This window comes from Aspergillus japonicus (assembly GCF_003184785.1).
Source record: "Aspergillus japonicus CBS 114.51 unplaced genomic scaffold BO86scaffold_28, whole genome shotgun sequence".
Lineage (NCBI taxonomy): Eukaryota > Fungi > Ascomycota > Eurotiomycetes > Eurotiales > Aspergillaceae > Aspergillus > Aspergillus japonicus.
In genome coordinates, this window is record NW_020291665.1 from 51,083 (window position 1) to 78,415 (window position 27,333).

Consider the following 27,333-nt stretch of genomic DNA (forward strand, 5'->3'; position numbering starts at 1 on the left):
TGATTCTGTTGATCCTCGTGTTGGTGTCTCTCCATCTTCTGTGGTGTCATATCTCGCCGTTTTTCTATTTCGGTTGATTGGACCGGCTCCACCTTGAACCCCTTTTTTCTTGTTCTTCTTCTTTATGTATAATGAAAGCAAAATTTGACAGATCTGTTTGTTTATGAGATAGTTTAGTTTGAGACTTATTGCCCCGCAGTGACACCTTCTGCATGGAGATTCGTACTGTCAGCCTGTCACTCTGCCCCGGTACGGAAAGACGCAGGCTGACTTACCACTAGTAGGTAAAGTCCGATATAATTCAGAATCAGACTAATTGGACCAATCGGATTTCAGCGGCCTACTCAACTGACCAATTCTGAGTCTAATTGCAGCAGCAGCTGTTGTTACTGCTTCTCGAGTACACAGCGTCCGCAGTTCATCTTCAGATCTGAACCGAACAGCTTCGATCTCAATACACATCATCATTACCTAACCCCATCAAATTCCCATCACCTGCACGTTATAATTCAAAATCAAAGATAATTTGTCCCTAGAGCCAAGCGAGCCGCTCATCCACAAACCAACAGGACCCAGAACCGGCATTCGAAGCGGAAGGGAAGGCTCTACCTGCCCGCCCAAAACCGCAAAAATGCCTGCCTTTTCCCCTTGGCCTCAGCCCTCGCCTTCTCCCTCTCCCTCTCCTCCTCTGGCAAAGCCAACCCATCATTCCCGACCGGCACGACCGCGTTCTGCGCCTTGCCGAGGAAGAAATCCGTCTGGAACCACGCAGCCACCAACGGCACGAACGCCAGCGCCAGCGCGGGGGCCAGGCAGTAGTACAGGGTGCGGCGGTAGGCCTCGACGGCGCCGACGCGCATGGGGTCGTCGATGGCGTACAGCGTGCGGATGGACTTGGGGCTGCCGAACAGCTTGCGCACGTCGGCCGCGGTGGCGGCCGCGGGCAGGTGCGCGCGCAGCTGGCGGGGCATCTGGGCGGCCCAGATGACGGCGACGACGGCGGAGCCGATGGCGCTGCCGATCTTCGACCACAGGGAGAGGAGCGAGATGGCCAGGGCGACGTCCTGGTGCGGCACGGAGGCCTGGGAGGCGACGCGCGAGCCGACGACGGACATCGACCCGCCGAAGCCGATCAGGATCATCGACAGGATCATGGCGGCGGTGTTGGCCGTGGCGCGGTGGCCGTCCAGCAGAAGGCCCATGCCGAGGATCTTGATGCACAGGCCCGTGATCTGGATCGTTTTGTAGCGGTGGGTCCACCGTTGGAGAAGCCCGGTCAGCGGGCCGGCGATGCAGAGGGCGAGCGTGAGGGTGTTGCCGTAGTACACCCAGTTTTGGTAGGACCAGGGCTTCGAGACGTAGACGTAGGAGCTCCAGTAGAGGCCGCGCATGTTTCCGGCAACTGGTCATGGCGGAAGGCCGGAGGTGTTAGTGTTGTGATTGTGATATAGGATGGTGCCAGGCAGTGGGGCGGTGAGGAAATAACATACGCATGTAGAAACTATCGATAACGATGGACATGATGAAAGTTTTGTTGAAGATGAGTCGACGAGGGGCGCTGGGTACACGCGCCCACTTCATCTCATAGATGATATAGGCGATCAACAACAGCCCACCCACGATCATCATGGCGATGAGGGATTGGTTGCGCCAGCCGCCATCGGCGTAGGTCTTGAGGGAGAACGGCAGAAGCAGTAGAGACCATCCAAGCCCTAGAAGGATCAGACCGAAGGCGTCGATCTCTTCAAGGTTGTGTTTGAGAGCATCCATCCACGACTGCGTGGATGAAGCAGCGGGCGCCACGACGCCTCCCCTGGGTGCACTGTGGCCCTCAGCTGCAGCGATGTCTCGAGCCGCACGCCGTGCTGTGTTTGAGGAAGCGATGTTAACGACTCCGTGCTTCTTGGCTTTACGATCAAGGTGTATTAGGGTCGCCACGGCTGGACCCAGTGCCACGGGCATGATGATGGCGAACATGCCGTAGCCCCATCGCCATTGGCCTCGGCCATCGATAGCATCTACTATCTTGCCGGCAAACCAGGTGTTGATGATGAACGGGGTCGACAGCATCGAGCTGGCAAACCCGCGCCACTCCAAGGGGGTCAGGTCCGCCACGATGATGTCGTTGGTCAGGTCCAAGCCCGAGCTGCCGATAGCGACGAAGACCTCGCCGACGATGTATGCGGAGACAGTCTTGCAGGTTGCGGCGATGATGTATCCAATAACATAAAAACACAGGGTCAAGATATAGGTGTACGGGCGTGAGGTGATATCGGAGATCTTCGCGATGAAGGGCTTGCTCACCGCGCTGATGATGCTGGTTGCAATGGATAGGGTCGATAGGACCGAGCTGTGCTGCTTGAAATAGGACGAGGCATCGACGGAGTAGTACGAGGTTGTAGAAGAATCCAGTGAGTATGCCCACGCACACACGAGGACTGAGATCCCGATCAGCCATAGCGACTTCCGGTTGGACTTAGCTTCGCGGTAGACGGCCTCCATGCGGGTGACGCCCTGAGACTGTCCTCCGTCCGGGATGGTCTTCAGGGCTTCATGGTAGATGTCGAAGTCTGCTCTTGCATTGGTGACATTGATGATCTTGTCGTCCGCCATTGTGTGATTGACCTAGGATCAGGCTACCCGCCGAAAGAAGAGTGCACATAGGGCCGTAGGACGAAGACACATATTTATCCTCGCAGATGCTGCCCCTTAGACTCCATGAGCACGGAAAAATTCTGTTATCTGATTTGGCATCGATGGCTTTGGTCGAATCAGATAAGGAAGCAGATCATGATCTCCACAGTTATAGGGCAGTCTGCTCAAAGAGGTTTGCTGCTTGGAGCCTATCATGACTGGCACTATGGGCCCATGGAAAATTCAAGACTATCAGATGTTGCCGAGCAAAGTCTTAGCGGACTGACTGAGTCGCCTTACACAGCCTTGCTGGAAAACGGCCAAGTCCACGAGAGAAAGGATCCGAGCACTGTCTTAGAGCCATGAGGCCCTTGGCTCTCGCGTCCAATGTATAGGGTCTTTGGTACCCACATACTTCATTGAGACACTCTTTCTTTCCGCCCCTCGTTGCCAAGTTGCTTGGCCGCTCCTCGTCTGCGACGATCAAAGCAAACAATCTAATCAGATCAGATAAGCCAAGCTCCATCAATACCCTTGGATGACCCAGCGGAGGTTATAAGTGGCCCCATGGGTTGGCCACAGCACATTAAACAATTCTGGTATGGCCAATCATTGTTGATCAGAAAAGCGGGTGTCTTACTTTTGATTGCAGCGAAACCTCGTATTACCCGATCAGGAAATTGGTTTTGGGGTTGTCTGGTTGGGAGAGACTGCTTTTCGTACGCAATACTCCCAACAGCAGTAATGCAGCGAAATAGTGCTGTAAGTCTCATGATGGGTTCAGGTCTGCACAATTTGTTTCCAATTGATTCAGATGTTCTAGGATTTCCAATCTCATGGAACATAGTGATAATGGCCGAGACAGGAGAATCCGCGTTCTCGTGAGCTTCACAAGAAGAGGGAACTTCGACGTATGTCTGTGCTTCAGGTGGTAGGCTTTTGGGTTGCATGAGTTGGAACGCTTTGCTCGACTGGTTGTTGTATGCCAATTCTCCGGTCCCTGATCCGATGAATACGAAGGTGAGGTTCCTTGATTGGTCCGTTCGCTCCAAGCATAAATTGACATTCCACCATGCTCCACCTACTGACTCATGAAATCAAGTATACGTAACAAGTTCCAAAGGTCGAAGCCTTATTGTGGACGTCAGCATCTGATGTCGGATGCTTGGAGTTGGACGCGTTCTGCTTCAGGGTCGGTGCTTGATCCTAGGAGACCTTGCCGTGGAGTTGACCCCTGCAGCACAATACTGTTAGAAGAGGGTATCGTTCTGTCCGTAATAAAGCGTTCTATTGTTCACTTGCATTAGTGTTCAAGGGGGGTAGAGGGGTCCGTCCTCTCCGAGCGTGTCTTCGTCTGCGTGGTTACTGGTGACCATTGCGAGAGCAGGAGTTGCACTCAATATCAGGGTAGTAGTCACGTAATCAATGCGATGATACTCGGTAGTCACCATTGGTAAACGCAAGTTGAGATCAAGAGTTGATGCGAGCGAACCAGCTCCAGAAGGCCCGGACTGGCGGACTTCATCTGTCGGACACGAACATGCCTCCCTGTGTCATAGCTTGTGGTCGACTGGTCCAAGACCGCTTGAAGTATGTAGGAAATTCATCGCCTTTATGACATTGGTGGTGGACGAGTGCAGTCGATGTGCCTGGGATTCGATGGTGAGTAGAGGTGGATCTTGATGTTGAGTTGTGGACGAGAATTGATGGTATAATTGAATCTGCAATCTGCTTATACCATATTATTATTAGTAAGCATTAATTGTCACCCACATGGGCCTATGGCGCAATTGGTAGCGCGTACGACTCCAGATCGTAAGGTTGCCTGATCGAGCCGGGCTGGGCTCATTTCTTTTTGTTGTTCTCTTTGGCTTCATATTCAATATCGGTTCTCTTTCGGTCTTTTTTATGTGTGTCGAGATGTATAGCCTCTCTGATCGGAGAAGAGGGTCATATCTTGCGTAAGGATTATGCAATGTCGGGTGTGGAGCTGTAAGCGGTCAAGAAGTGTATCTTGTTGTCGGGTACAGTTTCGAGAACCAGTAAGTTAACACCCATAGCACTCACAAGCTTCGTCTACTCGTCCATTCCGCTTTGCCGTTACGATCCAGTGGCGCCATGATTTATGTGGTGTATACTGCAACTCATCTATCTTAGCACCTGCTTTATCGCAAATGACTCGGTCCCTCGACCCATGTCAGATGCTGCAGTGATGACTTGGTACGATTCTACCAATTGGTCAGTAGTCATCATCTTGGGATCCAAGAGATGGAAGGATAGTTACTTATGGCTCATCTAGATGTTTTATTCAAGCGAGACTTGACTTTCTCTATCTCGTCGCGGTACTCCTGATTTGCTACCGTGCCCATCAGACGGCAGCGCGAGCTGGCTCGACACTCAGCTATATTGAAGCCTGCTAATGTCAGGTTGTCTCTTGACGAGGTTTCTCGATAATGGTCTGGTCATGGGAAAAAGAGCTGTATGGTTGCATAACCATATGTGGATGCTCTACCGTTGTAGGCACTGTGGTATATTTATCCGTGCCCCCGTGGAGTAAAGCTGACATACTTGATATCCAAAATCAGAACTTGTCACCCGTATTGAAAATCAAGAATGCCGATGATAAACCCACACCACGATACCCCAGGGCCCCAGGGCCTCGGACTTCAAGCACATAGAACAAAACATACGCCCAGTCTCACTTCTAGTAGGGAAAATAGACTATAGGACAGTCGACCAGCGAGGCGCGCTATCAAGCCACCACTCTATTCCATGATACCGTGAGCAGTCCCGCTGCCTCCAATGGCATTAGAATGGAGATTCTACACTTCATGGGCAATGATGTCTCCTTGCACCTTCGAGCTGTCGAACCCAGCCCGCAACAAGTCATGACCAAAAATATTCTCCCTGTCCTGCAGCGTCCATGATGCATTAGCCAAATGTTTAGTCATCAAGAATGGGCCTATGGCGCAATTGGTAGCGCGTACGACTCCAGATCGTAAGGTTGCCTGATCGAGCCGGGCTGGGCTCATCCATTCTTTTTGCTCGTTGTTGCCCCAACTTCCTCACAGGGAAAAGACCGGTTTGACAATCGCCGTGCACTCCTGCACACGGGAATCATCTATGGTCCATGCCATGCCATCCCAATGTGCGTCATGCAGGCAACCTCGAAAGCACGGACCAGGAAGGCCGGCAATCCATGCATTCTGTGCTCATCATGCGATAGCCGCAGATCCCAGTCGCTTATAAACCGACGACAAATCGCCAAAGCAATGGCCGCGGCGAGCAGGCTTCAACTCTCCCGAGCATAACCTGCAGGCTATCACCGATATACAATAACCTCCAAGTGCTGCGAAGAGTGGTATCAATGTTGCGGGGTGCTGTTACCGGTGAGCTATCTGCCGAGTTACTTCAATACCCGCCACAATACGAGTTCACGGACCACCATGCCATCATTTTCGTCGCGTTCTCGCAAAAATTTTTGAATGCAGCTCAGAAGGGTTGCGAGGGGCCATTTGAGTTAGAACATGTAGATCTCAAGCCGAGATTATTTTCAACAAATGGGCCTATGGCGCAATTGGTAGCGCGTACGACTCCAGATCGTAAGGTTGCCTGATCGAGCCGGGCTGGGCTCATTTCGTTTTGTTTTTTTGACTCCCCAACGCATATTATTTGTTTGCTGGAAGACCTGCTGCAGAGTCCTTCCATGAATTAGATCCTTGCAGGCATTGGAAAGTATCCGATACTCTGGGGAGGGCAGCCGATATCAGATGTAAATGACTCATGGTCGATGAAAGTCAAATGTTACAGAATCGCTCGGAGTTTGCTTGATCGCTCAGCCAAAGCGATACTCCATAGGTAGGGTAGAAGTCGTGCTGAAAACCCCCCAGTATCAATCCAATATTCGATGTAATCCATTATATAATCTCGTATGGTATTTAACTTACACCAGCTCTGATCATTTGATTTTGTGAGTAATGCAACTAGGGCGGGTGCTAGAATGGGGCAAGCATGTTAGGCTGTCGAAGAAGCATACAGTATCTCCACCCATTCTACTAAGCTAGGTGAGGGCCGTGTAAGAAATTCGGACCACGATCTATATGCCACGAGAGTGCATTGTATACAGTTGTTCGCGGCGTTTTCGTGTCCGTGTTGACAAGAACATAGAAACGACTCGGATCAATCTTGCGAGGGCTTCTGACCAGGTTCTTCCTCCTAGAACAGAGTCAGGATGCTACAGATAACGTATGCACTTTCAGAGTCAAGTGGATTGCTTTTAGGAGCTCGACGACGACAAACACCGCGAATGTGTCTGACGAGTAGTAGGTTGTTAGAGCCCCAAGTCCAGGTCACCATGAGGATGAGGCTGAGGCGCCGCAGAGAGAAGAGTTGCTGCGGGAGAGGCAATGGGAGACTGGCGAAGGCTTGGTGAAGCTTGCCGCTTGCGAGCTTCGATGCCTGCGCCGACTGGAGCCGGTGCCGTGGTGGAAGTATGCAGCAAATCGGGAGAAGTGGATTTATGGCTTGATAGGGGAGATTGGCATGAGGCAGAGGGGGTCGTGCGAGCCGATTGAGGAGGTAGCAAAAAAAAGTTGGAACAATCAGTCCTGAAGTCGAAGTCATCGAGGCGGAAACCTCTTGGTTGGGGAGGGTTGTAGAAGTTAAGCGGATGCCTACTTCAGCACTATCAGATATCCGACTCGGCTGTACGTGCCTTATAAATTCCCTATGGACACTCTGTGTTCCAATTTTCCCAAAGCAAGTGCATCATAGATATGAAGTTTATATGCTTCAGTTTCCGAACAAAGCCACCGCGTCTCGATACTTATCGGACTGGAACTCCCCGGACGTGCAAACGACACACATTAGACGATATACATCTGCGACGAGTACGAAGATCACGGCATCGAACAGTCGTATACAGATATCAATGACTCGTTTGTCTAGATCCATATAACGTTCTGTCCTTGAAGAATGCTCCTTCAAATAACCGCATCTGGCTCTACTCCACGCCCTTCCTCGTCTCACGAACCTAAGAGACCACTATACTTCTCACATTTCAGTATCCTGGGTAACCCACTGGGGACTAGTCTCTCCTTCGATTTACAATGTATGCGGTGGGTTACGCTTTTGCAGCGCTGTATACAGCACAAGCCTTCACCACAAGCTTATACTGCTCCCAATTCTTCCCCACGCTGCAAAATGCATAAAAAACTAGAAAGTATACGAAATAGCCTACCTTTGTCCAACATCCACATCGCCTATACTCCGCAAGATGGAAATGAACATAACATGCTCGTGTCATGAAAATGCCCAACCACCCCGGTACCATATGTCCCCAAGAGAAAGCAATGTCAACAACGACCATAGTATTAACGGCATTTGTGCTTGATAGATTATGTCCTGCCTCCTCGGCCGGAGGAGCCGGCGCCACCTCCACGAACGGCAATAGCAACAAAAACCATCTCCGGGGCCGTGGCATGAAAGACCTATAACGGGCACATGAGCTTGACCTGTTCACCTGGCCATGGTAGTTGGGGCTGAGCCCCGTGGATTGCGGGCTCTGATGTTCCGTGTGTGGTATGCTTGTTTTCAGTTCTTGCTCATCCCGTAGTGTTGCCGACTGAGTGCATTGAGCACATCCTGTTTATATTATCAGAGCAAGAAAGTCATGAGAAGGTTCAAGCGGTAGCACATTGTGCTAGGGATGCTTTTAGTGTATCATCATTCGATTATGGTCTGGAACTGGAACGGGATTGCTCATAAACGGGATTGAGTTTAGTAGGTAGTAGGTAGTACAATCATGACCCTAGATTCGAATGCTGCTATAACTTGATTACTCCGAGGAAAACAGCTCACACAAAATGTTATTGGCCTACAAGTACTAATTAGTGAGTTTATTGCACTCAAGGGAAGTCAGAAAGCAAATAGTGTCACCTTGAACACACAGTAACCTTGAAGATAGGTACAAAGGGTACAAAATGTCTAACAAATTTGACAACTCGGGCAAACCACGTACTGTTCATCAACTTGAGTCACTAACCAAATTCAAGGGCGAGACCAAGAACCAAAGAATGACAACAAAGGACACGTCCAACAGTACAACCAATATCACAGCTAGGCAGCACTCTTGATCAAGCCCAGGTTGCCCTGCTTGAGATTCGGCACGAAGCCATTTATTTCATCCGTACTGAAGCTGTCCATATTCAGAGTGTCCTCAGTGCGCAAGAGCTTTCTTACATGATGACGAATCTCATCCTCCGCTCCATGGGCAGCAGCGCAGAACTTGATAGTCTGATCTAGCTCTTCCTGGGTTATCTTATCCGGACTGACATCGGCGGTTCCCTGAATGACTATGCATGCATTAGTTGGCGGGTTAAAAGGCACGACGTAGGAAAAAGAGAGGCAACAGGCTTACTAGGTCTGATGATGTTGAATGCGCGGTCGAAATTGTCTTCGTGAAGATCACTCAGGACCGGCTTCGATTGACTGCGAATCTGCTGGTATGCGCTCATAACTACAAGCATGAACCGGATGTAGCTGTCGGAAACCTTGTCGGAGTGCCAGGAGGCAGCCACTGCTTCGTCGCAGTCGCCACGCAGAGCAGCACAGATAGTTGTGGCGGCCGAAAGACCACCGACCAGAGCCAGGTGAACGCCCGACGAAAAGTAGGGGTCGATGAAGCAGCCTGCATCACCAACGATGCGAGCATGCGGAACTGCATACGCACAGGCGCTGTAGGAGTAATCGCATGCTGATTTGATAGGGCTGATGAGCTCTGCTTTACAGAGCAGACGCTGAATCTCCGGTACCAGGTTCAACGTGTGATGGTAGAACTCCTCCTGCCCCAAGCCAGAAACGCGCTTCTTCATAGTCCAAGTCCCACGGTTTCTCACTATCCCCACCGAGACGGTCCCGTTGTGTAGAGGAATAAGCCAAACCCAGCCACTTTCGTCTAATGATTGAGGCAAGAACGGTTAGTATCGTGATGGAGAAGGATGGAGGATGAGAATATGATTACCGTGCAATGCCTCGAAGAAAGGTTGATTCTCCAAGGGGGTACCCTTTGCATAAGGCTCAGCTCCTCTCCAGTATCCCCAGTGTGCGATGTTCTTGAGACTCTCATTGTATCGGCGGTTATGAAGATACTTAGTGCTAAGCAAGCCCTTTCGACCACTTGCGTCGACCAGATAATCGAAGGCAATTTCTCTGACCTCATGAGACTCGTCTAGTTGGCTCACATATGACGCGGAAACAGGCCTGCCAAGCTGAGAATTCGCATCGGGGGCAAACTGAATGGACTTGACCTTGAAACCGTCGAAAGTCTTTGCGCCGCATGTCGCTGCGTGCTGAAACATCAAATGGTCAGCCTCAGAGCGGACAACATTCCACGCGTAGTTGTCGGCCCCCCCAGCGGCAAGGAAATCAGTGTCTATACACCACAGAGATGTATTAGCAACGGGACAGAAGTAAGCTTCGTAGTATCATACTCCCGGCTCGCTTGGCTTTATCCAACTTGAAAGATGCTCCAAACTATACGCCCTTGATTAGTCGTGGCGGTCGCTAGTAGGGGCCAGAGTAAATTACCTTCTTCGTGAAGCCATAATGGTCGAAAGCCTGATCCAAGTCAATGAAACGAAGCAGATGACGCATTGATGGCAGCATGCTCTCCCCGATATGATAACTGGACAAGACTTCAGTCCTGCAATGGAACAGATCGCCGAGAAGGAGCTGTGAGGATGGTATTTACCGAGGGAACTGGTCTGCTTCCAGCAACACTGTATCAATACCCTCACGAGCCAGAGCGGCAGCACAGTATGAGCCACCTGGTCCACCACCAATCACAAGAACAGCGCAACGCTCTGGGATGTTCTGTAACATCGTAACCGTGATGACACTCAGCTTGGGACTGGTAGGTGGAGATGAGGGAGGGAGGGAGACATTCCGTGTTAAAATATAACAACATGAAAGGTAGATCAGCTGATGAGCTTAACTCTCTGTTATTCACTGATCAGTGGTCATCTCACAAAAGTTTGTTTGCTTGGTATATCCGGGGCTGACAACCAGTGAATCAGAGCACTAGATCGGTTATAGATGCCCAAGTGACAAGGGCCTTGGCTAGCGGGCAAACCATGATTTGCAACCATGCCCCGACTGGAATATCCTAGAGCAAGCTTCTATAGCAGATTTTTAGCCAGCTGAAAGATATCTCACTAGGGTGCGCCATGTTGACTGGGTGCCTGAGCGATCGCTGTGAAGGATTCAACCATACCAGATAAGGCTTCTGTGGTAGCGATGACTGCTGACTTCAGCTGTCGGTGAAGCATCGGGACAACTGTAAGCGATACTCTTGAGGGAGAAACGCAGGGCCTGAAGCACTGGATGGATGATTTTGTCGATCGATCCTACTTGTTAATCCCTGGCATATAGAGTCTCATGCCGCTCAGATCAGGTCTATCGCATGGCCACCAGTGCACTGGAGATCCGGTCTGTGTCACAATCCTGTCAAAGTCAACTATAATGTCTTGCAGGAATGCATCAAGGTGCATGTTGATAGAGCCGGAGTTATTCTCTTCGGTTGTTCACAGATTTAGAATATCCATCATTGCCTGACTTGTCTGTGCTGCAGGGGCGAAGGTCGAGACGCCTTGCAGTTCATCTCATGTAATAAGATAAGAGAAGATTATCTCAGAATTTAGACCGAGACATCAAACAGTCACGGTTCTTTTCACTGGAAGATAGAAGGAGGGGGTCCGACACAGCCAGCCTTACAGCAACAACAGGAGAACAACAAAACTACCCCGCGCAGCCGCCCTCAGCCTTCCACTGCAGCCTCGTCTAGTCTTCCAACTTCAAGGTTTCAAGGTTGCTCCATAACTTTCCACAATACGAATTCCTCCACTCAAATATTCGTCTAGCTTCCACATTACCCACCGCATAATGAGCAAATCATTGTCAATTCTCTGTTTCGGCAACTCCCTGACAGCAGGATACTACAACTGGGGCCTAGGATACCACCCTTACGCATGGAAACTGGAAGAACGCCTTAAGGCTGCATTTTCAACCCACACCATCCGGATTGATGTCGATGGGCTTCCGGGCGACTTGGTCAACAGCCCCCCGGGGCGCTTTCTGCCGCGCTTGGAGCAAAAATGTAAGCCTCCAAGCGTCCGGCATTCCCTGCCTGCCTCTGTCCTACACCGATGAGAAATTAACCGAAGGATCGAACCAATTCAGGCGCAGCAGCATCCTATGATTGGGTGATTATGCTCGGGGGGACAAAGTCGGGGATTTCCTCTTCCTGATTTTCTATTCAATACTGATCATTGATATATGCAGTGACCTCGGCTACATGTACTCCGCCGAAAAGATCCTTCCCGGGTTGATTCAGGCCTGGACCATGGCTATAAAAAGCGGCGCCAATGTACTAGCTCTGACAGTGCCTGAATGCGGGGCAGTGCATCAGCGCTTGAATAATGCGCGCGCGGAACTCAACTCGCAAATCTTGAGTTATGACGCTGATAGCTTGTGAGTTTCTACCTCCCCAAGGTGAGGATTGATTTAAACTGACTGAGTAGTTATGCCTTTGATCTCCACAAAGAGGTTCCCTATCATAGCGCTGCACAGGACTTCAAGGAGAAGATCTGGGATGACGGGGTTCATATGAAACCAGATGGTTATGATCTAGTTGGGAATTTGATCGCAGACCATTTGATTCAATTGCTCAGCTAGAGACCAGAGGCAGACCAGGGTATCTAGGAGATTCAATTTCAGATCCTTGGTATGCAGAGTCAAGTGTGTCCTGGATGAGATAGAGAGATTGAAAATAACCTTGGGAGCAGAGATACCTGATGATGTCGAATTAGACGACAACGCTACATAAAAGGAGGCTCTATGAGAGTATTTGTATTCTAGAATAACTTCTACCACATCACTAGGTAGAAAGTGCCGCCACCTCTGTAAATTTGGGAGTGGATCCAAACAGCTGACGATGGAGTCAATAGTAGGATGCATTATCCTCCACCCGGCTTAGTGGGATCTTTCTACGTCGGCGGCATTGAACCCAATCTCAAACCCCTGCGATTGCTTCCTGCCTCCCCTCCCCCACACTTACAAACGCCTCCTACATGATGAAGCAACCACACACTCAACAAGACGAACTCGTCTTCGTGAACATATCGCGACCCGATGAAATCAAGACCGCCTCCACCCAACGCACCATCCGACGTACGGTCATGCGGGACATTGGGAGATCGCGTCGGACACAGCGAAAGCCACGAACCTGGACCTTGTCCGTAAGACAGCCCTTCAATCCAAGCACAACGGCCGTCGATTCTCTTCCATCATTGACGAACACGAGCATTCCGGCTTCTATTGACCCATGCAATACCGCTTACTACCCCGTTCATCTCGACGACCGAGGACTGCAGCTGATGCACTTCAGTACGATTCCCGCAGGCCAATCCATACTACCGTCTCAGTGCAAAGCTTACCAACCGTAGTGACAAGCGACAAGGACTATGTTTTCCGACCGTTTCGCTCCGTCTGGTTCTCCATGGCGCTGACAGACCCCAGCGCCATCTTCGTCGCCTTGGCGAATGCGGCCATGTTCTTTGACCAAAGAGTCCGCGCGCAGGAGTTCAAATATGAGACAAGCTCCGAGTGCTTAGCGTACTACGGAAGGTGTGTGCAGCAAGTAAGGGCCCGGCTGGGAAACGTCAAGGAAAGTCTCAGCGAAGGTGTGATTACCGCTATTCTGGGATTGATCTGTCATGATGTAAGGCAGGCTTACTTTGCTGGAACGACTGCATTGAAGGACTGACGAGTGCTGAAGCTTTATGTTGGAATGGGCGACCGATGGAATACACACTTCACCGGCCTTGAGCGCATCATCCGATCTAGAGGAGGGTACCATGGTCTCAGTCCCAATGTGGCCTTATTCGCCTTTTGGTGTGTTTTATGGTGTCAATCCCAATTCAAGGAGGTTGAGCATTAGCTGACGGTTGCATGACTAGGCTTGATGTTGTTGGGAGTGTGGCGGAGGATACTCGTCCGCGAATGCCAAAGCCATCCGGGCTTGCAGCATACTTGGATGCTGCTCCTCCCGATGTTATAGCGCCCTCGGTAAGAGGCCTGCTCGACAATTTGCTTATTAGGGACGGGGCGTTCTGTGATGTGGTGATCGCCTTCAACTACGTGACATCAGTCGCAATGGCCGTTGATGGAGTGCAACGTGACACTGAGCCATTCTGGCAGCGCGAAGACAGCCTCACCATAATCAAATTGTTCGGACCAGCAACACATTTCCTTCTGTCCATGCCGAGGCCAGTGGATCTTGATTCAAGCTTGGAAGGAACTAAGTTTCTTGTAGAAGCCATACGGTTGGCTCTCCTATTGCTCCTTGCAGCTTTGAAGAGAGACGTCTTTCGGTTCACTTCAAGCGAATTGCCACACCTGCAGCGCAAATTCACAGCTCTTGTTGCCTTCCTACCCATGATCAAGTATGATGTTCTATGCCTGAGGCTATACCTTTGGGCGCTGGTGATCGCTTCACTAATCGCGGACGCGGAAAGAAATGATTTGTACATAGCGGAAATCAGGTCCGCAATCAATTCTCTAGGCATCGATGTCAATGACGCTTTGAAATTAGTCAAGAGCATCCTCTGGGTTGACGCGTTGCACATTCAGACCGACCAGTTCATTTCGCATTTATCCAAGTCAACATGTACCTAGAATGAGTACACAGACAAGCTGATTTTAAACCATCCTCAACCACCCACTATTCCGCCGCTGACTGAGATTACTTGCCCCGATATCCACCGACTTCTCTCGGAGCACAACAAAAGCACCGCGTCCGCGACATCTTCAACAGTGCCTACCCTCTCTTCCACCCGGGTCATGGGTACCATAGTCTTGTGAATCTTCTCTGCCACATGAGGTGGCACACCGTCCGTATCCACGGGACCAGGTGAGACCGTGTTGATCGTTATGCCGCCATGACCGCGGCCCAGCTAAGAATAATCAGCACGCTCTTCTACATGTTGGTACAGGATTAGGGATGCTGTCCCATCTTACCTCACCAGCCATAGCAAGTGTCAATGCATCCGTCGCTGCCTTTGAGGCGAGATAAATCGGCGACCCCGAAACTCCTAGCTTTGACGCCACAGAGCCGATGTTAATGACACGACTGCGCGGAGGCATGTGTGTCACGGCGGCTTGAATCAAATAGAGAGGCCCAAAGACATTTACGCCGAAGGTGGCTGCCATAGAGTCCGGGGTCGCACTCAGTGCGGGACCAGGAAACCCCGTTCCTGCATTGTTGACTACAAGCCTCAAGTAAGCCACCGGATCTCGGTAAGCGCTAGGACAGAACTCACCTAGTATATCGATCTTCCCAAACGCGGTGACCGTCTCCGCCACAAGCCTCTGTGCCTCGTCAGGGCGAGAGATGTCTGCCTGGACGACAAGTACCTTGCCGCCTGCTGCGGCTATACCCTCAGCCACTGCTGCGGCGGAGGAAGCTGTTGACGCCGAGACGTAGTTGATGACGACAGATGCACCATGCTGTGCAAGAGTCATGGCTATACCGGCACCGATGCCTCTCGTTTTGCCTGATCCAGTAATGAGAGCCACTTTGCCTTGGAGGCTAAGAGAGGAATCGGGTTGGGCTGTCATTGCGAGATAAGGTTTGTTGTCATTTGAAAGATGGAGATTCGAGAGAATCGAAGCGCCTTTTATGTCCTTCCCTGACTCTTGAAAAGGACCTGACCGAGCTCCAGTGAGCCATTTTCTGCTTTCGAAGGATGCTGTGGACTACAAGCCGAGAAGCATGAGGCTATACTTGATTGCCTATTTGGGAAAACGGTATTCCAGCCGTGCATATTGACCTAGCTGGAAAGAGTTAGGCATTTCTCCACTGCTCGTGGCCATGCGATGATGCGACTGGCTCGCAGCCGAGCCTTCGGTATCAGCTATCTCTGCCTGGACTACCAGTATCAAAACAAAGTGACGGAATAGTTTGAAGAGAGGAAGAATTTTTTGCAAGCCCTCGCGACTTGCCGCCGATTAGGTCGTTGTCAACACCATCATCGTGGGGCTAGGTGCTGGCTTGACTTGGTGCCTTTTTCTGCCACCGCCTCTTTCCTTGCACTGGTTGATCGCTAATCAATCTGCGATGGTGCTGCTGACCACGAGCGATCATTTAGGCGAGGATGAGATGAGTTACTATACTAATCATCTGGACTGTGGATCCAATGGCCTATTCAAAGGCTCCCATAGCCAAAATCATCGAGCAACTACAGGCTTACAACACAGCATTCCATCTAACAATCATCCAATGCACCCTATGGCTTGTGTTCTATCCCGAGCAACAAAGATGTTGCTTCGAATATGAACGATGATTTTGGAATACTATGTCTAAAAGATTGTGGACCGGCACTTCAACCAAGTAAGGTTTGAATTGTTTGAACACATGGACTCTTTGATTTTGGGCAGAGTGCAGCTTGATTCTATACCTAGAGAACGAAGACACCACTATCAAGGGCGACCCATGTCCTTTTCCGAGATGAGGCTGAATCTCCTTTTTTGCTTCTTCAGGTGGGCTGTCGTAATCGTATCTGATGAAGGAGCCTCGGAACTAAGGTATCCACGTATAAAGATCGAGGCGGTGAGCTCTTGCAGCCAATGGAAGGTCAGGAATCCTTGTCAGTATCGCTGCCAAGAAGCCTAAAAATCAGAGTCGACCCAATGGCACGCGCACAACCAACGTGGATCGTTAGGTATTCTTTATACGCTGATGTGCAGTATTCCGGACTGCATATTACATCCATAGTACCAAGTTATCCATTCTGCCCAGTGACGGAAGAAGACCACGACAATCAGGGGTCGGCCTGACAATGGTCCGACAGGGTAAAGATCGTGTGGAGTAGTCGGGAAAATTGAACTGCCCGAAAACCGATCCAATTCTATTCTTGTGTGAGAAGAGAATAGAGACAAAAGAGAGAAGAAAAAAAAAAAAAAAAAAAAAAAAAACCCCTGGAAGCAAGAGAAAGACGGGCCCGTAAGAGGAAGACATTGCGAGGCCGGAGCGGAAGGATGCTTGGACCATCCGTCGTCTACGGAGTACACAACTCAACATTAAGTTAACTTAGGTTAGCACTACTCCGTACACTACTTTCTCCGTCTTGCCGTCTCTTCTTCTTCTTCCCTTCTTCTTCTTCAACCTCCTGCTTCCCCACGGTTCGCTTTCCTCAATTCGCACTTGCGTCTGCGGCTCCTTTTCCTTTTTTCCCTCCTTTCTCTTCTTCTTATAGCCCTTTTTGTCTTTTCCCGTTGCCCTCTGGGTCGCTCTCCTTCAGTACGCTCTGTTGGTCGATCATCCCCCTTCCCGCGCGCTCTGTCAATTCCCGGCGCTTCACATTCCGCTCCGCTCGGTACTTTTTCCCCGTGCGCCTTTCTGCTTTCGGTGGCTTGAAGAGGGCCGTTGGATACGAAAAGGGAGGCATCACCGGTCCCTTATTCAACATACAAGCAGGCGATAAGCTATCAGTCACATCCTGCCACTCTGTTCAGCATGGTTCGAGGACGTAGATCGAGTAATTTGGGTGCGGACATCCGCGGTGACACCGGCGCACCGGCCATGTCGACCATGAATGAAGTCAGCCCAATTGATGCTGAAGCCCCGAGCTGGGACAAGGTATGATCACATTAGGCCTCATCGTTGGCTCTCACTGGCTTTTGTCTCCCCTTCCACTCCGCTCACTTCACCATTAGGTGCTGCAGTCCAGTGCCTCCGATGACAAGTCGACGAAGCTGCCCGCGAAACGCCGCAAGAAGTCCTCTTTGCGCCGCTTCAAGGACGTTTGCCTGAAGCACACCTGGCTTCTGCCGTTGCTGATCCTCATTGTTCTTCTGTCCCTGTATGCGATCAACCCGACAACATCGAATCCGCTGCACAGCGCCATCTTCCTGTCCTACCCGCAGCCCCCGAAGTACCCCGGCGGTCCGATTATGTACGGCAAGGGCCCCAAGGATATTGCTTTCGTCTCCTTCTACACGGTGGTCCTGTCTTTCACTCGTGAATTTATGATGCAGCGCTGGATCCGACCCTTTGCGGTGTACTGTGGCATTCGCGGAAAAGGCAAAACTGCTCGGTTCATGGAGCAGGTGTATACAGCGATTTACTTCGGAATCTTCGGTCCCTTTGGTCTGTATGTCATGTACAGATCCGACATCTGGTATTTCAACACTACAGCCATGTTTGAAGGCTTTCCTCACCGGGAGCATGAAGCGCTGTTCAAGGCCTACTACCTGCTCGAGGCGAGCTACTGGGCGCAACAGGCGATTGTCTTGATGCTTCAATTGGAGAAGCCCCGCAAAGACTTCAAGGAGCTGGTGGCACACCACATAATCACCTTGGCCCTGATCGGACTGAGCTACAGGTTCCATTTCACTTACATGGGTATCGCCGTGTATATTACGCACGATATCTCTGACTTCTTCCTTGCCGTATGTACTCCAACCTCTACCTGGCTCAACTTGATAATAACATGGTTATGTTACAGACCTCCAAGACCCTCAACTACCTCGACCACTGGATCACTGCGCCGTACTTCGGTATGTTCGTCGGCATGTGGATCTATCTTCGTCACTACCTGAACCTGAAGATCCTCTGGGCTGTTCTGACTGAGTTCCGCACTGTTGGACCCTTCGAGCTTAATTGGGAGACTCAGCAGTACAAGTGCTGGATCAGTCAATACATCACCTTCGCCTTGCTGGCCAGTCTGCAAGCTGTCAATCTGTTCTGGCTTTTCCTGATTCTGCGAATCCTGAAGAACTACATCATCAGCGACATCAAGAAGGACGAGAGAAGCGATGATGAGGATACGGAGGAGGAGATTCCTATTCCCGACGCAAGCAGCCATGCCACCATCGCAACGGGTATCGAGGAGCCGACGCTGAGTGCCCGCAGCAAGGAGAACAAGACTCCCCAAGTCCTTGTGAACGGTCAGCCGGTGTACAACAAGCACTAGCCAACTGCGAATTGCAGACTGGTCGGTCTCCTACTATCGAGCTGCGGCGAAAGTGCGCATCTGAGCGGTCCATCCCCGGATCGTGTAGCCCACCCTTGGGTGAGGCTTGTCTATAACTTTTAACTTCCCCAAGAACATTTTATGGCATCCATGTTCGAACCCCCTTTACATTTTTCAATTCCTTTTCGTGAACAAACCCGACAGATGTATTTTCTCCATGTCTTTCCCCCTCTGCATGGTCATCAAGTGCAAGTGGGTGTATGAGGGTAACGGCTGGCTTTGCATGCACAGTGTTTTGTGGTGTCAATCATTCTGGGCGGGCGTACCTGGGCATGCAACCTTGAAATGGATATAAGCGACGAATCTGCCATGACTGCGCACTTCCTTTTTCTGTTTCTGTGTTTTCTTCTGATGGCCGTGCGGAGAGCGGATCTTTTCTCCTCTCCCCGGAGACGTGAAGGGCGCATTGGGACCGCCTGCAGATGTCTAATCTAATATAGTAATAGATCCGCACTGGCTGACAATTGGTCGGTGCGATTCACTTTCGATTTCCTCCACTGCAGGCTTGTGACATTACTCCCGTGCATAATCACATGCCAATTGGTGTAGCATTCGCCGGTTTACATCCCAACCTTTTCCAGACCTAGACTCACAATGTTTTATGCTATGCAGGAATCAAACAGGGTACGAAATTATATCAGTACGTTGCTATTTCAAACAACGGCACAACTCTTCAGGAAACTTCATGATCTTATACATGAAAAAACATTTGGATCATACAGAAAAAACCCCATCTTCCTCCCGAAGCAACGAGAATCTTTCGACCTATCTATCGGTCTACTGCTGCGGACGATCCGGCGACACCGCCCCCTTCACCTTAGCCGTCTCCGTCTCGCCCTCCCCCTTGACACTCTTCCCGGGCTCGTTCACATGCGGATGATCCGTCGTGGCATTAGAAAGACCCTCCTGCTTGCCGGAGATGGTCGCCGAATTGCCAGGTTCCTTGCGGGTTGAGGGCTGTTGTTGCAGGGTCAGCATCATCGACACAAGGTCTATCTTTCTTTTCGGGGTACAAGGGTGGTAAAGATGTGGAACAGAAGACCCACCTCATCAGCCTCCGACGGTGCCTTCCCATCCGTCGAGGCGGTCGCGGCCCCCGAATCGGTCTTCTGTTCGGCGTCCCGGTCCGGCTGCGGGGCGGAGTCCTTGGCGGCGGCGGATTCTTCCTTCTCGATTGGGGCGGAGGTCGAGGTCTTGCCCTTGGGTTCGCCGTGGTGGTGCGTGTCGGGCGTGTCGTGCGACGAGGCCGCGGCTTTGGGGCCCGTCGCGAGGAGGTAGTACGCGCCGGGGATGCCGAGGCCGAGGGAGCCGATGAGCCTGGTTTCGTGGTGGGTTAGGAGGTTGGTTTGTGAGGGGTCAATTGGGGAGTGGAAGTGGAGAGAGGCCAATTGGATGAAGATAGGTATAGGTGCAGGGAGGCGTTCACTTACCAGGGGAGGTCGGAGGACTTGTTGGTTGATTCGGTGGCTTGGGCGTATGTTCGTCGGGCGAATTGCTGGGTGGGCACTTGTCGTCGCACGGTGCCGAGGGCTCGGGCGGAGGCGCGGAGGATATGAGGGCGTGCGAGAACCATTGTGCTTTTTTTTTGTTGGGTCTAGGGGTTCTTGATGGTGGGTTGAGAGGAATTGAGTGTATGGGATGCTAGGGATGAAGCAATTGATGTGGGTATGATATTATGGGAGAGAAGAGGAGGGGAGAGAAGGAAGAAGGAAGGAAGAAGAGGAGAGGAGAGGAGGGATTAAGGTGTGAAAAGAGGAGGCTGGCTGGATTTCGGAGGGAAGAGGGAAGAGGAACGATGATGGTATGACTTAATGGCCAGGGAGTTCGACTATAGACTTGGACTTGGCTGTAGCTTACTTGTAGTTACACTGACGGAACGGGAATTGCCGGCGTGATCTTATGGCTGGCTGGCTTATAGAGGACTTCGATTGTACACTGCAGTAAGTAACGTTATACGTTATTGATTACACCAAATGATGTAATGTCCCCATGCGGAGATCGGCCGCGGTGCTTCTTCCCTCCCGGTTATTTCTCCGTGTTGTTCTATACTTGGCTTGCTTGCTTGCTTGCCTATACCTACTTCCTTATTTGCTTCTTTCATATGTAATCACTGTGGCACTCATTTCCTCCATCTCTCGGCTTCAACATCGCCAGCAATGTGCAGTCCTCGATGGAAGCAAATGGCTCGTGTTGGTGGTGGTTGACTGCGCTGATGGCCGGTGTCGCCTGCCGGAGAAGCTTACCGTGGCCTCAGGCAGCCAGCCCCGATAGCATCAGCTCGACTTGACTATCCGCACTTATCACATTCACATTCACTATCGAGCGGACTTTCGTTCCCCTCACCACTTCCCTCCCCTTCCCCCCATTACAACTTGATTTATCTCCTCAAGTCTGTTGCACTTCCTTATTCCTTCTCTACATTATCGCTCTGAGGACTTGCACTTCTTTTTCTCATCTCGGTTCAAGAGCGCCACCTTCTACACCTCAAATTCCAGTGCGGGGCTTCATCATGGCGGACCGACAAACAGTGCAGCACACTTTGAACAACCTGCTGCATAAGCTGGATGATCCCGATCCGGACATGAGATACATGTCCCTCAACGATCTTCTTGGTCTCCTGGACAACCCAAACTCCTCATATCTGGCCCATGACCAGGTTTCCGCCTCGAAGCTGGCCGAGGGCCTCCTCAAGGCGCTTGATGATCAACACGGCGATGTCCAAAACCAAGCACTGAAATGGTATGCTCCCTGGTCTTTTAACTTTCACATACACACAACTGACTCCTCTGTAATAAACTAGTCTTGGTCCCCTCGTTCATCGACTGCCATTTGAGAATCTCGCCTCTATTCTCGAAAAACTCACCAACCTCACAGCCTCTCAAACCATCGATACATCCGTCCCCAATACCGCTCTGCGATACATCGTCACTGCTCTCCCTCGCCCTCAGGCTGGACAAACTCCCAGTCAAGAGGCCACTTCGGCTTACTCGGCGGTGTCTCGTGTGCTCATACCTCGTCTGACCGGCCCCATACCTTCCCCCTCCAGCAGAAGAGGGTCTGTAGTCAAGGGAATGCTCGAGAAGGACCCATCCAAGGGCTTCAGTAGTGATGCCATTGACGTTCTTATTCAAGTCGTCACTTGCTTCGGACCGCTCTTGCAGGAAGCTGAGCTGACCGCCCTGCAAAACTCCGTCATGTCCATTGTCGATAACGACACGGCTGGTACCGTGGTGACGAAGCGCGCACTGGCAGCCATCTCAGCCTTGGTCCTTCATTTCTCCGACCACCAGCTTAACCTCTTTGTGAAAGACCTCACCAAAAAGTTCAAGTCTCAACCCACCACGATTCACCAACGTCACCTTGTCGCCACGGTGGGCAGCATAGCGAAGAGCGCCCCCGCAAAGTTTGGCCCCTACCTTCCAACGCTGGCGCCATTCGTGTTCTCGGCCCTTGGTGAGGATGCAGTGGCCCCAGTCAGCTGAGCTGACTTTCTGATGATGCTCCGACGGACTCCTCAAAGCAAAAACTCCAATGTAATGTAGGATCTCGTCTCGATAGATTGATGAACTCTCGGTTAGCTCTGGACCTCGTGGATTACTATACCCTCAATGAAAATAATGGCCTCATATCTACTTTCAGACCTAGCTCACTTATGCAAGGTCATCACAGTCGTATTCTGGACGACTATCTGGTACCACTAACGAAGCGCGTCTCCTGCTCGCCACAGCTGGGTGGCAGCCACTGCCGTGCCCGCGTAACTTCCCGACATATGGATATGAACTGCTACCTCGGGGGGTTTCTGGGGAAACCTTCTTGCACCGAGACATAGATTGCGCTTTGGACTTGTGTTTATGTCAGGGCCAGGCCAATCAGTCAAAATGGGCATGTTTTGATGAGGAATATCTGGAAGCAGGGTATGTGGTTCTCCCGGCTAGTTGCCTGTCTTTATTGCAGTCTAGCATTTGAAATCAGGCCAAGATATCTCAGGCAACGACAGGGTCTCAGCACGAATGGAGATTTTGAAGGCGTTTCCCATCGCTACTGCCTCATGGTCATGTTTGGATCAAGCTGGTCGCTTCCTGGTCGCTTCCTGATCGCTTGATGTCCACAGACTTGATAATCGCAGCTTCCTCCTCTGCATTGTCGGCCAACACTATCAAAGCAGCTCTGACATTTCTTCCTCCAGCTCTCTTCCTATTTCATCCCACACCTTCAACATCTTATCTTCCACACCAGACTCTTATCGTGTTGTATTACACTGCATCTTAGCCTTCGTATACACTTTACCAGTTTCAGAGTCGGCACTATGCGTATGCTGAACTGGGCCCTCCCCTTCTGGGGTCTTGCGGCGTGCACGACTGCCCGGAACATCATCACTCTACAGTCGAGCCACCAAGTGTCCCCAATCCTTCATCGCCCCCAGGAGGATGTTAGCATTCAACCACTTGCAGGACGTGCACCAGCTGGCATTCGATGCGGCTCCGGGGTCGGCAAATGTCCAGAGAAACTCTGCTGCTCCACCGCCGGTAGGTTTTCTTGTGCCTCTGACCAGCGAGATCCATTCTGATGCTTGCAGGCTATTGTGGAGATTCCAAGGACCACTGCAGCTCGCCTGACTGCCAGATCGACTACGGCTATTGTGACGCGCACATGACCCCAGGCGGATCCTCCACCGAAGACATTCCCCGTCCCCTTGATGGGACTGCCCTTTATGGACCTCATATCATTCGATCCTGCACTGTCCCGGGTACTGTCGCTCTAACCTTCGATGACGGTCCCAAGGAGTTCACAAAGGATCTACTCGATCTTCTTGATCGGTACGAAGCGAAGGCGACCTTCTTTATCACCGGCAACAACAATGCCAAAGGTCAGATTGACAGCCCTGGAATGCCATGGGCAGGCTTGATTCGACGTATGCATGAGAGTGGCCATCAGCTTGCCAGCCACACCTGGTCTCACCAGGATCTTAGCAAGATCTCACGTTCCCAGCGTCGCATTCAGCTGTTGTGGAACGAAGCCGCTCTGCGGAACATCCTGGGATTCTTCCCTACATACATGCGCCCTCCCTATTCTAGCTGCACGGCCGAGTCCGGTTGCTTGGCGGATATGGGGGAGCTTGGCTACCATATCGTTCTTTATGATATTGACACAGAGGATTACAAGCACGACAGTCCAACGGAGATCCAACGCTCCAAGGACATCTTCGACAGTAGTCTGGATGCTCGGACTGCTTTTGACCGCCCCTGGCTTGTGATTGCTCATGATGTCCATGAGCAGACGGTCCACAACCTGACGGAGCACATGCTAAAAAAGCTTATCGCCGAGGGATTCCGACCAGTGACGGTGGGTGAGTGTCTGGGGGACTCTCCCAAGTACTGGTACCGTGAAGACAACACTGTTGATGGCCGCAACTCGAGAAAGAACGTCTTCCAGGATTCTTCAAAGATAGTCTCATTCGACGGGATGTGTGGCGGCAATATTACATGCGATGGGTCTCGCTTTGGGCCTTGCTGCAGTGGCACCGGATTCTGCGGCAATTTGACCACGTTCTGTGGCGAGGGTTGTCAGAATGATAATGGAATCTGTGACAGAAAAAAGGATGTTGTTGTCGCTGAAGAAGATCACGCCGACTTCAGACCATCTAGCAAAGTCATTTCGAAGGGCAAGCCTGCCAAGTCGGGTGCGAGTCGTATGCTCCAGCCTTCGACATTTCCCATCGAACTTGCGGTACTGCCTTTGCTCGCTCTGCTGATGGGATAGTTCGGAGACTAAGAACCTAGCAGACCAGACTTGTCCTGGTACATCATTGATATCCTAAGTGCAGCCTGATCACTATGTTGTGAGTCTTGCATGTTAACATAAGTTGAGCCTGTGCTTTGTAAGACGTTTGTACACTCCTTTGGGCATTGATAAGAAAGTTATGAAGCTTGACCATAAGGGTTACTGAAGAGCAATGATGATCATTTCTGGTTTATTGGCAGCTCCTGAAACCGTACACATTATGAAAGCGTCCCGTCGTGGCTAAGTCGAGATCCATCATAGATATAGCAATCGAGAAACTATTAAGTATAAGTACAGGAGAAAACAAAGTGCGCCCTTGTGGGTATTCCGTAAAAGACATGGCTCATGCGTTAGATGCGATTATACAGTCTCGAGTCGCTCCTCCCCCAAACAATATCCGTATCTTGAAAGAATAGAAGTAAAGAGAAGTCCGTAATCGCTAATTCTATCCCCAACTACCGTTATGTTCTCTACCCGGAGAACTGGGAATGGAATATCACCGCTTGACCACCTTCAACAACGGGGCGATCCGCGCCCGTCGACTGAGCCCCACCCGGAAGGGCACCTTACTCGTCGACGAGATGGGACTGTGCTTGTCGGGGCCCTTGTTCGGTTTCAACGGAGTGACAGGAACCGTCGCGACGGGCTCCGGGGCTGGCTGCGGATCGGGAGTCGGATCTGCTTGCTGTGGGGGTGGCATTTCCTCCTCTCCGGCTTCCTCTCCTTCTTGGATGCGCTGTCGAGCATTATTGGGTTTCTCGAGGCACTCGACCTCCGGTTGTTCCACTGTATCGCTGTGTTCAGGGAGACGGATCGGTTCTCGCTCCGATGCCGGTGCCGAAGCCTCGGGGTCGGGATTCTTTCTCTTGCGGCCGCGTTTCTTGGGTGCTGCTGCTGCTGCTGCTTCGGACTTGAGATGCGCGTTCGCCTTGTCGCCAGAATTAGTCTCGGTGGATGGATTGTCTAGTAGTGAGGGCAGTTCGACCGCGGGGCTGGGGCCGCGACGCGGTTTTGTCGGGTTTCCCTCCATGGCGTCCTCCTCGACCCAGAGGACGTCGGGCTCGATGTCGGATTCGTAGGTCTTGGTCAGCGTGATGGAGGTGGTTTTGCCGCGTTTGAGCTTTTTCTTTCGCGGTTCTTTGGGGGCGGTGGGGGTGGTTGTTTGCACGGTTGGGGGTTCGGAGGGGTTGGTCAGATTGTGGGGGTTGGGTGAGAGATCGGTGGTTGTTGTTGGGGGATGTGGTGGGGGATCTTGGTTCAATGGGTCTGAGGGGTCGGTGGGCGCTGATTTGGGGTTCTTGGGCGGTCGGCCGGGTTTGCGTTTTTCGGGTTTGGTGTTGGTATTGTTGTTGTTGGTGGTGGTGGTGGTAGTCGTGGGTTGGGCGCCGTCGGTATCCCCGGCGGCGTCGTCGTCGATAACGATCACGTTCGAGGTGGTTGAGGCATAAGAATCTGGCAGTGATGGTGCTTCTTCCTCCTGCTGCTGCTGTTTCTTCTTGCGGCCGCGTTTCTTTTCCACCACGGGGATTTCCATCGCAGGCACTTGGATGGCAACCAGCTCGTCCGTGCTCAATTGAGTAGGGAGGAGTGGTGTTGAGACGGCAGTGCGGCTTTGGGTTGGGTTGCTCGTTGGTGTGCTTCTGAGTTGGTTCTCGGTTTTGGAACGGCTTGCTTTGGCGGCTGATGGGACGGGGGAGAGGGGTTGAGTGTCGTGCGGAGAGAAGGGGGTCGCTCGGAGGGAGGCCACGCGTCGAGGAGAGGAGGTCGGTGCAACTTCCGTGGGAACGGTTGCCGCCGAGTAGCTGAAGTTGTTATGCTGATGGTGGTCGGTATCCTCAGGGTACACATTCTGGAGAGGTGGGAGTAACGCCTCGAAGACGTTGAAGGATGAGGAGGATGTTTGTGCGGCGGCGGAGGAGGGATCGAAGCTTGGGATAGAGGAGAAGTCGTGATGGTGCGGTCGTATCGGCACTTCGACGTGCGTGTGCATGGGATGTTCGTTCTGCAGATCGGATAGAGGGGCTTCGTATTGCTGGGGTGGCGGGGTAGCATTGAGGCTGGAGGTGTTGGGATGTGTGTTGGACGAAAGCGAAAGCCCCGCTTGCGCCGGACTGATATTGCTATCTATGGCGCTGTACGACGACGGATCGCTGGTATATGGATAACCGGTGGGGTCAACGCTGACCTGTTCTTCTGATTGTCGGGGTAACATGGTTACTGCGTGGGTCGATTCCAAGTGGGCGTGTTCACGGGGATGCTGCCTTGACAGGTCAACCATCTGAACCTCATCGTCGTCAAAGAGTCGTTGCTGCGCGAGGCCAATCTCAGTCATCATTGAGCCTGTTGCAAATTCTTGATTAGGATGATCGTTCATGATTGAGTGAAGCAAACTGCATGCAATCCAAGAGTCCTCCTACCCATAGATCCTGGTTGTTGGTGCTGTGGAGACGAATGCCCCGGTGGTGGTCCTTCCTGAGATTGTAGGTATTGGTCGAAGTCAATATTCAAGCTCGCATCATAGCTGCTCTCAATCTCCTGGTGCCTTTGTACATCGGCCTGGAGGTAGTCGTCGGCATGCGCGGTATCGTGTTCCTGCACTGGGGGATGGGGTCCCACAAGAGGATCATCCTCATCGTCCGAGTCTTGAATCACACGGTCATAAGACATATTTTTGGCTGGGATTGTGCATTAATGAGATTGGACGCACTGCTGTACTGTACACAGTCGTCTGCCCATGAGACTCAGTGAGTTCCAATAATATTTGGTCTGGCGCGTCCCGCCGATACGAAAATCCCCGGATGACGCGAGATCACGTGGTGATAAGACT

At 51.5% G+C, this 27,333-nt stretch overlaps 9 protein-coding genes and 3 non-coding genes across 12 annotated transcripts; 7 read left to right on the forward strand and 5 right to left on the reverse strand.

The window, feature by feature from the left end:
* Window positions 1-605: 605 nt before the first annotated feature.
* On the reverse strand, window positions 606-2,613 carry BO86DRAFT_363268 (MFS general substrate transporter; the record flags this gene model as incomplete). Its single annotated transcript, XM_025669960.1, has 2 exons — window positions 606-1,402; window positions 1,491-2,613. 2 exons carry the CDS (start codon window positions 2,611-2,613, stop codon window positions 606-608), a joined length of 1,920 nt encoding a protein of 639 aa, XP_025527059.1.
* Window positions 2,614-4,409: 1,796 nt separating this feature from the next.
* Window positions 4,410-4,482, forward strand: BO86DRAFT_t148. The gene has a single exon. It is a non-coding gene; the product is annotated as a tRNA-Trp (tRNA).
* A 1,110-nt stretch (window positions 4,483-5,592) lies between these two features.
* On the forward strand, window positions 5,593-5,665 carry BO86DRAFT_t149. Its single transcript has one exon. It is a non-coding gene; the product is annotated as a tRNA-Trp (tRNA).
* Window positions 5,666-6,196: 531 nt separating this feature from the next.
* Window positions 6,197-6,269, forward strand: BO86DRAFT_t150. Its single transcript has one exon. It is a non-coding gene; the product is annotated as a tRNA-Trp (tRNA).
* Window positions 6,270-8,751: 2,482 nt separating this feature from the next.
* BO86DRAFT_314245 (NAD(P)/FAD-dependent oxidoreductase) lies at window positions 8,752-10,515 on the reverse strand (the record flags this gene model as incomplete). Its single annotated transcript, XM_025668038.1, has 6 exons — window positions 8,752-8,987; window positions 9,053-9,589; window positions 9,656-10,066; window positions 10,125-10,167; window positions 10,222-10,318; window positions 10,385-10,515. 6 exons carry the CDS (start codon window positions 10,513-10,515, stop codon window positions 8,752-8,754), a joined length of 1,455 nt encoding a protein of 484 aa, XP_025527060.1.
* A 969-nt stretch (window positions 10,516-11,484) lies between these two features.
* On the forward strand, window positions 11,485-12,483 carry BO86DRAFT_448549 (SGNH/GDSL hydrolase family protein). Its single transcript, XM_025676654.1, has 4 exons — window positions 11,485-11,788; window positions 11,872-11,917; window positions 11,974-12,162; window positions 12,213-12,483. The coding sequence occupies exons 1-4, from the start codon at window positions 11,575-11,577 to the stop codon at window positions 12,364-12,366; spliced, it is 603 nt and encodes a 200-aa protein (XP_025527061.1). The 5' UTR covers window positions 11,485-11,574; the 3' UTR covers window positions 12,367-12,483.
* Window positions 12,484-12,726: 243 nt separating this feature from the next.
* BO86DRAFT_363273 (uncharacterized protein) lies at window positions 12,727-14,367 on the forward strand (the record flags this gene model as incomplete). The annotated part of the gene is made up of 4 exons (XM_025669961.1): window positions 12,727-13,077; window positions 13,137-13,411; window positions 13,469-13,584; window positions 13,650-14,367. The coding sequence occupies exons 1-4, from the start codon at window positions 12,762-12,764 to the stop codon at window positions 14,365-14,367; spliced, it is 1,425 nt and encodes a 474-aa protein (XP_025527062.1). The 5' UTR covers window positions 12,727-12,761.
* Window positions 14,368-14,411: 44 nt separating this feature from the next.
* Window positions 14,412-15,321, reverse strand: BO86DRAFT_339851 (SDR family NAD(P)-dependent oxidoreductase; the record flags this gene model as incomplete). Its single annotated transcript, XM_025669029.1, has 3 exons — window positions 15,012-15,321; window positions 14,710-14,957; window positions 14,412-14,645 (listed from the first exon to the last, which is right to left on the reverse strand). Coding segments are annotated over exons 1-3 (780 nt in total), but the record flags the coding sequence as incomplete, so codon positions are not given.
* Window positions 15,322-17,076: 1,755 nt separating this feature from the next.
* Window positions 17,077-18,786, forward strand: BO86DRAFT_101956 (TLC domain-containing protein). Its single transcript, XM_025665859.1, has 3 exons — window positions 17,077-17,329; window positions 17,407-18,141; window positions 18,198-18,786. The coding sequence occupies exons 1-3, from the start codon at window positions 17,207-17,209 to the stop codon at window positions 18,663-18,665; spliced, it is 1,326 nt and encodes a 441-aa protein (XP_025527064.1). The 5' UTR covers window positions 17,077-17,206; the 3' UTR covers window positions 18,666-18,786.
* Window positions 18,787-19,388: 602 nt separating this feature from the next.
* On the reverse strand, window positions 19,389-20,622 carry BO86DRAFT_389654 (uncharacterized protein). The gene is made up of 3 exons (XM_025672193.1): window positions 20,156-20,622; window positions 19,772-20,042; window positions 19,389-19,682 (listed from the first exon to the last, which is right to left on the reverse strand). The coding sequence occupies exons 1-3, from the start codon at window positions 20,296-20,298 to the stop codon at window positions 19,503-19,505; spliced, it is 594 nt and encodes a 197-aa protein (XP_025527065.1). The 5' UTR covers window positions 20,299-20,622; the 3' UTR covers window positions 19,389-19,502.
* Window positions 20,623-21,234: 612 nt separating this feature from the next.
* On the forward strand, window positions 21,235-24,485 carry BO86DRAFT_419435 (uncharacterized protein; the record flags this gene model as incomplete). Its single annotated transcript, XM_025675120.1, has 8 exons — window positions 21,235-21,464; window positions 21,526-22,198; window positions 22,432-22,479; window positions 22,555-22,646; window positions 22,995-23,251; window positions 23,314-23,592; window positions 23,626-24,309; window positions 24,346-24,485. The coding sequence occupies 8 exons, from the start codon at window positions 21,235-21,237 to the stop codon at window positions 24,483-24,485; spliced, it is 2,403 nt and encodes an 800-aa protein (XP_025527066.1).
* Window positions 24,486-24,739: 254 nt separating this feature from the next.
* BO86DRAFT_101999 (uncharacterized protein) lies at window positions 24,740-27,240 on the reverse strand. The gene has a single exon (XM_025665860.1). It carries the CDS (start codon window positions 26,878-26,880, stop codon window positions 25,003-25,005), a length of 1,878 nt encoding a protein of 625 aa, XP_025527067.1. The 5' UTR covers window positions 26,881-27,240; the 3' UTR covers window positions 24,740-25,002.
* Between the last annotated feature and the right edge of the window lie 93 nt (window positions 27,241-27,333).